The sequence below is a fragment of the Diabrotica virgifera genome, chromosome 5, assembly GCF_917563875.1.
Source record: "Diabrotica virgifera virgifera chromosome 5, PGI_DIABVI_V3a".
In the NCBI taxonomy this organism is placed as follows: domain Eukaryota; kingdom Metazoa; phylum Arthropoda; class Insecta; order Coleoptera; family Chrysomelidae; genus Diabrotica; species Diabrotica virgifera.
In genome coordinates this window covers 253,462,431-253,472,314 of record NC_065447.1, presented here as the reverse complement: position 1 = coordinate 253,472,314, position 9,884 = coordinate 253,462,431, and the positions used below count along the sequence as shown (strand labels likewise).

The 9,884-nt window shown below is 34.0% G+C and overlaps 1 protein-coding gene across 3 annotated transcripts in view; it reads right to left on the bottom strand.

The window, feature by feature from the left end:
• LOC114326712 (tetraspanin-5) overlaps positions 1 to 9,884 on the bottom strand; it is a 67,548-nt gene that overhangs the window by 24,319 nt on the left and 33,345 nt on the right. The window contains exons 8-9 of one of the 3 annotated variants that reach the window (XM_028275134.2): positions 6,902 to 7,012; positions 5,240 to 5,356 (exon numbers count right to left, since the gene is read on the bottom strand). The exons of 1 other annotated variant lie outside the window; for it this stretch is intronic. In XM_028275134.2, coding sequence (XP_028130935.1) covers positions 5,240 to 5,356; positions 6,902 to 7,012 — 228 coding nt within the window. The remainder of the gene's footprint in view (positions 1 to 5,239; positions 5,357 to 6,901; positions 7,013 to 9,884) is intronic. One more of the 3 variants, XM_028275131.2, reaches the window with a different exon arrangement.

Genomic DNA, 9,884 nt, shown 5'->3' with positions numbered 1-9,884 from the left:
TATAAAAAGTTCTGTTCTTTGATTTGTATAGTCGCATAAAATGTATAGATGATAGTCGTATAGATGATACGTAAATAATTTTTTTCGATTATAGCGCCATCTATCAACAACTAGAATAAATGATAAATGTGTATTATCACGGACGTACCTTTCTTCCGTCACTTCCAACTAATGCGTTATAAAAAAATCAAAAAACTGTGACACTGAAAAATAGCTCTGAGAAACATCGTTGGGATGAAAAGTTCGTAGGCTGACACATAGATGGCACTACTGGTACTAAATCCAAATGATTTTTAGTCAACCCTAACGTTTAAAAGATGCGTGTATAAATTTGACAGCTGTCGAACTATTATTTCATGAGATATGGCATTTTGAGTGACGCAACTTGTGTTGGTTAAAAAAAATGGATAAAAAGGAATTTCGTGTCTTAACCTTTTGACTGCCACCGACAATAAGAGGTAATTCTCCATATGCCAGCGAAATATTAGACCCATAAGATGAATCATATGAAGAACGCGAGAGTTGCGTTGCCGACACATAAACAAAGTTTGTCAAAACGCGAGAGGCGCGTTGCTTGTAGTCAATAGGATGATGCACGCAGTGGACGCCCCAAAGAGGCTGTTACCGACGAAAACATCAAAAATGTCCACAAAATAATTTGGTATAACCGTAAAGTGAAGTTGATCGACATAGCTGAGACTCTAAAGATATCAAAGGAACGTATTGGATATATTGTGCATGAATATTTGGGTACGCGAAAGCTCTGTGGAAAGTGGGTGACGCGAGAGCTCACAATTGATAAAAAAAATGAATTGATTATTCTAAGAAGTGTTTGAAGCTGTTTAATCGTAATAAAACCGAATTTTTGCGTCGATATGTTAAAATGGATGAAACATGACTCCATCATTTCATACCGGAGTCCAATCGACAGTCAGCCGAGTGGACTGCACGTGAAGAACCGATTCCAAAGCGTGGAAAGACGCAACAGTCGGCTGGCAAGGTCATGACATCAGTATTTTGGGATGCGCATGGTATAATATTCCAGTATCGACTATCTTGAAAAGGGAAAATCCATTAACAGCGACTATTACATTGTGTTATTGGAGCGTTTGACGGTCAAAATCGCGAACAAAAGAAAGAAGAAAATCTATTTCATCAAGATAACGCACCGTGTCACAAATCAATGAAAACGATGGCAAAATTTCATGAATTGGGCTTCGAATTGCTTCCGCAGCCACGGTATTCACCAGAGATGGCTCCCAGCGACTATTACCTATTCGCTTACCTTAAGAGAATGCTTGCTGTAAAGAAATTTAACAGCGATGAACAGGTATCGCCGAACTGGGGCTTATTTTGAGGCTAAAGACAAATTGTATAATGGTATTGAAAAGTTGTATGACCGCTATAATTCTTGTATCGCCATCGAAGGGAACTAAATAATAAAATCAAATTTTACCAAAAATTTTTTTTTCTATATTAGCTTACGTCCTACGAACTTATCAGTCCAAGGATTAGAGGTGCCACTTAAATTTAGGAACATGCCATTAAAAAATTGTGCGGTTATTCCTAATCTGAGCTCCAAATTGTCAATTTGGCTTTGGTTTCTGAGATAACCTACCTAAATGTGAAAAATAGCGATTGGTCGTTTTTTCTCCCAGAAACTGTTAAAACCTTCTTGTGTTATGTCACCACCATGTGTATGTGTATGCGCGGACTTACAATGTATTGTAAGCTTGGTATTTATAGGCTTAAAATTGCAAGCTTAAGATGTATGGGCTTGAGGTCTGGAAGCTTGGGTATCTATGGCTTGTGATATGAATGATTGGAGTCCATAACATTAACTATGGACTTGAGGTTTGAGGTTTAAGGGCTTGTGGTGTGGGAACTTAGGATTAAGTGAGTTAGCCTGCTTAAGGTTTGGTGCTGGTCGTATTTAGAAGTGGTTTCTAGGATTAAGGTGGGTGGAAAGGTCAGTCGGATCACGTGTTGTAAGGATTAAATTCGTTTACGAAAAATAAGAGAGTTACTTCGCGGTTATCAGGATTAGGTGCGTTAGCCCGTTTGTGATTTGGTATGGGTGGTTTTTATGAGTTAGGAGGGTTAGGGTTGGTGGTTAGTTTGTTTAGCTCAACGGTAGCCTAGGACTCAATTATACAGTAAGCGCGACGCTCCTAGATACATGGGTACGTACCTAATGGCTATACTTATGTGCTAACCCGGTCGGTTCTCAGATGTGACTGTCATCCCTGTCATGTTACTGTCAAGAACCTATTCAAAATAATTGTTTTTCCATACAACAAATACATTAATTATTAGTATTATTACTCTGCTTTAAAACAACTTTATTCAAACATCAAACATATTACAATATGTACTTTAAAACTTTTACATTTTTAACAAAATGATAACTATAAACGTCAAATACAGCTGATCTATTATTTGTCAACTTTCTTTGTTAATATTCAGTTTCTATACATTACAAAATAAACATTGCAACAAGTGAAGGGTCCAGGACTGTAATAGCTCAATGTTCCTGTGTATCTAGTAGGGTGGCGATTACTGTATATAGAAGTATTATTTTTATATACAGGGTGTCCCAAAAGTAGTGGAACGGTCGAATATTTCGCGAACTAAACATCGGATCAAAAAACTGAAAAATACGTGTTCAATCATTTTCAAAAATCTATCCAATGACACCAAACACCAACCCCCACTACACCCCCTGGAGGTGGGATGGAGGGTAACTTTAAAATCTCAAATGGAAACCCCTAGTTTTTCTTGCAGATTTGGATTCGTTACGTAAAAGTAAGCAACTTTTATTCAAGATATTTTTTCGAACTGTGGATAGATGGCGCTATAATTGAGAAAAACGATTTATCCTGATACCATAGGTAAATTATAGAAACGGTCTAATATCTCGAGAAATACACTTCCAAATGAGAAACCAAAAAAAAGGTTTTTAATACTTTTCGAAAACCTATCGAATAACACTAAACATAACCCTCCAACCCACCCCCTGGAGGTGAGGTGGGGGGTAACTTTAAAATCTTAAATAGCAACCGCCAATTTTTATTACAGATTCAGATTCGTCATGAAAAACTAAGCAACATTTATTCGAAACATTTTTTAGAATTGTTGATAGATGGCGCTTTAATTGGAAAATACGATTTATTAGCGCCATCTATCAGCAATTTTAAAAAATGTTTCGACTAAATGTAGCTTAATTTTTCATGACGAATTCGAATCTGCAATAAAAAGTGGAGGTTGCTATTTAAGATTTTAAATTTACCCCCCACCCCGTCTCCAGGGGGTGGGTTGGAGGGTCATTTTTGGTGTTTATCGATAGGTTTTCGAAAAATATTAAAAACCTGTTTTTTGGTTTCTCATTTGGAAGTGTATTTCTCGAGATATTAGACCGTTTCTATAATTTACCTATGGTATCAGGATAAATCGTTTTTCCCAACTATAGCGCCATCTATCCACAGTTCGAAAAAATGTCTTAAATAAAAGTTGCTTACTTTTACGTAACGAATCCAAATCTGCAAGAAAAACTAGGGGTTTCTATTTGAGATTTTAAAGTTACCCCCACCCCACCCCACCTCCAGGGGGTGTAGTGGGGGTTGGTGTTTGGTGTCATTGGATAGATTTTTGAAAATGATTGAACACGTATTTTTCAGTTTTTCGATCCGATGTTTAGTTCGCGAAATATTCGACCGTTCCACTACTTTTGGGACACCCTATATATTTTCGTAGTTCTCTATCAAAAAACTTATCGATAGTATCACGTCTGTTTTTCAATGGATTTTCAGGTATAAAAAATACATTTAAGAGGAAAATTTGTACGCATTTTAAAGCGAGTGATGCACGAGTTTATTATTTAATTATTTATTGCACCTATCAAATTATTTTCATACCATTTTACCCAAACAAAAAAATTGTTTTCATACCATTTTAGACAAACAAAAAATAACATTGTAGTACGATATGAATAAATAAAAATAATAAGCGGTAAGGCCAAAAATATGTGAAAAGAAAGTGAAACACAGATTGTTTACACCTAATCAAATGAGAAATTTCAGGCCAAATAATGATCAACATGCAAATAAAACGGGCAATCAAAACGGTTCTGGATTTATAATAAATATTTACTTAAATTGTCATAAATTAAAGGCTAAAAATATGCTTCTTTATAGCGAAGAAGAATATTGAACATTTTTGTTAGTAAACTTTTTTCAGTTATATATTGTGTCGATTTTACTCTACTTCCTCTTCCTCTAGCACTTCCTCTTTCTCCTCTGTGGGTTTTGGCCTGTTAAAATATTCCATTCCATTCCCTTCTGTCATTGGTGACTCTTATCCAATTCTGAACTACCATAATCCTTACATCATTTCCAATACGCTTTAACCAACGCTTTCTGGGGAAGCCCCTTGGTCAATTTTCTTGTCTTCTCGTGTCTCGTATTTCATTAACTCGTCGATCTCTAAGTTAATGCGGATTATGTAGCCTCATACTGCTCCGGGACAGGCCCAAAAATCTTCCTGACTTCCTGAGGACTTTCCTTTCAAACATTTTAAGAACATCTTCGTCTTTCTTCAGTAAGGTCCATGTGTCACAACCAAAGTCACAAGACCAGACTTATTAGTGTTTGTTACAACTGCATCTTCGAATTCTGTCCTAGTATTGTAGAAGTTAGCAGTTTTTTAGTGGCGTAATATATCATGTTTCCTTTGTTTATTTTGTTCTTTATTTCAGCACATACAGAAGAGAAGAAAACATTTTGTATGATATGTTTATTAACATAATTCCTCTATAGTTGGAGCATTATTACTTATTCTCTTTCTTGTGAATGGCCTCATTTCCATTCTTCGGGGATTGTTTCATCATCCCATATTTGGGTGATTAAACCCTGTATTTGTTTGCATAGTGCTGATCCTCCATTTTTTAATAACTAAGCTGTTATTGTACCAGTACCAGGTGCCTTATTATTTTTTAAAGAACTTATTATTCTGTAGATTTTACTCTATGTGTAATTATGAATAATATACTTCCTCAATTCTTTAGATATACAGCTACAAATGTAACAATCCTGAGACAAAAAAGTTTGTTAAATTGATGATGATGATTTAACTTATACAGAATTTTTAATAATGACTAATCTATACTAATGACAGTTTGATTGCCAGTTCGAAACATGAAAATGGAAAATAATAAAAAGAGTTAGAATGAGAAAACACTTACGTGGCAAAACAACACAACAAAAATGCAAGAAGCTATAGAAATCATATTTTTTTCTGTCCAATCCTCTATTGCCTCAAGACAGCCCTGTTCGTTTATTATTTTGGATACATCAAAACTCTGTAATAGAGCAATTAAAGAACAAAAAGCTTACAACAAACATACAGCGCAAAGTGCGGGTTCTATGCTGTCTTGCCAAAGTAGTCTTATTGTTTCGCTAGTGCCGAAAATTGAGATTTTTACGAAATGACGTGGTTTATCCTTTAGAGGTTCTACCAAAAAAGTGTGACTAAATATTCTGTGTTTATGATTGTATTGTGCAAAACAACCGTTACAAGTACCCACTCTGCTGCTTTCGGTGATTTTTATTTGCAAATATAGTAAATAATCCCTCAAAGAAAGTGCCGTAAAATATCCCGTTATGGACCACACTAACAGCACCGTATACTTTTGACCACCCTCAATTTAACTGTATTTTCACTCTGTAAATATTTTTCTATAAAAAGGAATATTTTCAAGATCTACTTTTATTTTCCACTGAGCATTATGTAGTGAAAGTTAGACATGTGTCTTCAAGACCCCTGTCTAAATTTTTATATCGAATTAGACTAATTTTTACATTCTTCTAATTTTAACCCTGTAATAAGAGACATCTTAAGATTTAATTTATTTCACAGGCCACCACCATCCGCTGACGTACGTTTCTTCCGTTTGGAGTCACAGAACGGTCTGTAGTGTACCTACAGAGTCTGTATTTTTCTGTCTGTATAGTTTCTACCCAACTGATCTTCAGAATACGGCTGTAGACCCACATCTCAAATGCTTCTAGTGTTTGTAAAAGCGATTCTGTCAGGGTCCATGCTTCAACCCTGTAAAGTAGTACTGGAAATATATAGCATCGAAACATTCTTATGCGAAGTTCCAAATTGATATCATGATTGTACAGGATTTTCTTAAATGTCATTTTTTTCATTTCATATCAATCTTTAAATGAAATGAGGGGTGAAATGACCCATAATTTGAACATCGTTTTTATGACTGACAAAACCAAATCGATTTAAAAATAATAAAAACGGTTGTTGTGAAGTGATGAAAACTCGTTGATCCATTATAGTATTTAATTTGGAACCCCCAGCATAGGGTCAAAGTTGCAAGATTACTTTTGAGTAAAAATTGGTCGCTCTTGAAATGAAAATCGACCAATTTTTGGATTTGTGTAAAAACATTTGTTTAGCTGAATTTTAAAGGGGTCCAGATTTTCGTTGGGACATCGTATATAGTGTTACTCAGAAATTACATTTAAATTATTAGTTCTACATACTTCTTCAAACTATAGACAAGTTTGGCAACACAGCAAGACCCCTTATGAATGCAGATTTGGAAAATAAGAACAGTATATAGTGCAGCGGTTCTCAATCTGTGGTACATGTACCACTGGTGGTACATATCATTATTTGAGGTGGTATACAAAACGCAAAAACAACCAAAATCAGCACCACTGTTAGAGTTAAATTAGATTACTTAGCTATAGGTATTTCAGTTAAGTAGTACCAAAAATAATAAAAAGTATTTTGTGGTACATGACTCAAAAGATTAAGAACCGCTGTAATAGTGCATAAACATCGAGTACACAGCCAGTTTCGATGAAATGTGTGTAAGAAGTACCTGTAGCACCATCGTTCCGACTTTAACAGCAGCTACAGGAACTAAATTACTCTCAATCCACTCCTCTCCCGCCCTGAGGCATCCCCTCTCGAATATATGTCTTTCTCCTGGCTGCGTATAACACCAAATGCTTATTGAAACACTTTTTCAATTTAATAACAAACCGAAACTTTACTTTATCGTCCCCTGATAAAGGCTCCCATTCACGTTGAGATCGGTATCGATACATTTCGCAACTATCAGTATTAGTACATTCCTTCGCGGTTTTTGCAGTAAATTTTAAAGAACCGCATGGATTGACATGAAATTTGGCATACGCATAGCTAACATGTCAAAAAAAAAGTGATATGGTGCCGATGTGTGCTTTTGCCCTGGGATTGAGTTTCACCCCATCTCGGGGGTGAAAAAATATATATCCAAGATAAGTCCCGAAATGGATAAACTGACTAATTTTAAGCAACTTTTGTTCTATAGAGTTTAGACGGTTTTTCGCAAATAACTCAAAACGTAAGCATTTTGTCGAAAAAAATATTCTTAGCAAAACTATAGCCTATAAAAAAGTGAAAAAAACGGTGTATATATTAGGTCTCTATACCTAGCAAAAGCAGAGTTATAGCTAATGAAAAATTGGTTCATATTCGAAAAATTCCAAATAGAATAATTCAATGTGAAATATCCAAATAATGAAGCATTCTTGGGGAAAACACATTACAACTTTTTTAAAGTGTTTAAAAAAAGCTTTATTTCTGTTTTTATAAAAAAAAATCCAGCATCAAATGTAAGCAAGTTACGCTCAAAATAAAGTTGGTCCCTTTTGTTTTGGCAAAAAAAATTAGGAAGGTCACCCCCCATTTAGCAACTTAAATGAAATTAATCATTACCGCTTCATAAGTTACTTTACTTATGTTGTGTTTATATGAACTTTATGTTTCATCGATTCAAAGTGCTTATTTTTGAAAAAATTTGGTTTTAAGTAAAATTTTTAAAAATTTTAATTTTGAAAAATATCCTTTTTTTTCAAAATAATTTTTAATAATTTGCATACACTCGTGATAAGTGACTCGTTCAAGCCCTTTTAACTAAAGCTCTTTCAAAAATAAGGACTTTGAACCGATGAAACTTACAGATCATATGATCAATACATACGCGAGTTAAAAACTTGTGAAGTGGTAACAATTAAGTTCATTTAAAATGCTAATTAGGGGGTGATTTTCCCCATTTCTTACCAAAAAATGGACCAACTTTATTTTGAGCGTAACTTGCTTACTTTTGATGCTAAAAAAAATTTTTAAAAAACAAAAATAAGCATTTTTTAAACACTTTAAAAAAGGTCAAATTAGTTTTGTCCAAAAAAGTGCTTCGTTTTTTGGTTATGGCTCGTTAAAATATTCGATTTGGAATATGACGAATATGAATCTATTTTTCATTAGCTATAACTCCGCTTCTACTAGGTATAGTGACCTTATATATACACCATACACACGTACACTTTTTTACGTGCTATATTTTTGATATGAATTTTTTTTCGACCAAATACTTACTTTTTGAGTTATTTGCGAAAAACCGTCTGAAAACGTGGTTATTTTGTAGAAAAATTAACATATTCACTCGCAAATAACTCGAAAAGTATTAACTTGGTGAAAAAACTTTATAGAACAAAAGTTGCTTAGAATTAGTCATTTTATCCATTTCCGGACTTATTTCGAACATATATTTTTGGGTGAAACTCACCCCTAGGGCAAAAGCACACATCGGCACAATATCACTTTTTTCTTTGACTTATTAGCTATGTGTATGCCAAATTTCATGTCAATCCAAGCGGTTCTTTAAAATTTAGAGGTTTTGCAATATTTTACCTTTAAAGGTAAAGATAAGAATCTCATATTGTATTTTGTCTGTCTCGGTATCGCTGTAACAGTATCACAACTCTCTATCTTCGTCGTCTACAACTCTATTGCCGTCTGTATCACTGTTGTGAAACAGATACAAATCTCATGATACGTGTACCTATCGCAACTTGAGGCGATACATGTATCGACACCGATCACAACGCGAATGGGACCCTTAATGTGTTACCTACGTATAGTTTTTATATCCACAAAAAGTAAAACTTTGTATAGACTAAGCACGAAATAATTCTCAGTGGCTTCATGATTAGTTTGTAGATAATTATGGCACTTTACGTGAAATACAGGAGGGTTCTAATACCATGTAAAATTGCACCAGTGCAAAATATATATTTTTTCTGGCACAGTTTTCTTGACAAAATTTTCGAAATAAAGTTTTCTTGCATTATATTATACAACCTTTTTTAGGGAGTGGAATATTAGTTAATTTTTGATTTTATAAAAAAAAGTAACAATATAATAGAAGTAATCTGTTCAAATAATGAATTAGTCTATTTTTTGTACCATAGTCTAGTGTCACTAGAGGGGTCGGCAACCTTTTCGAGTCGGAAGAGCCAAAAATTACAATTTACAAAATTTCAAAGTTTTTAAAGAGCCACAATTTTTTTTGTCAACAATAAATAGTAATCGCAAAAATAAAGTTCTTTGATTAAAAAAAATGTATCCTTTATTCATAATATGTATATGTATACAGGGTGATTGATTAGTAGGGTAAAGCTCAATAGCTCCGCTATGGTAATAGATAGCAATAAAAGTTAATAACAAAAATTTTAGCCACCTTTGAGCTTCACATTACAAAATTAGTTAGAATGTTACAGGGTGTTCGATAACACAGTGGCAGACCAAACTTATGTTTTTTTAAATGGAACACCCTATATTTTATTTTATATTCGAAATCCTGTTAACTTCTCCATCACAAAAATATAAAGGTTTGTAATGTTATACAGGGTATTTACAAAGTTATATCCAATTTTGTATGAAAATCGTAACAAGTTCAACTCCCTGTATAAATAAAAATAAGCACAGCAGCAATGGTTTAATAATGCCATATTTTTTATTAATTGTCAAAATTTTTA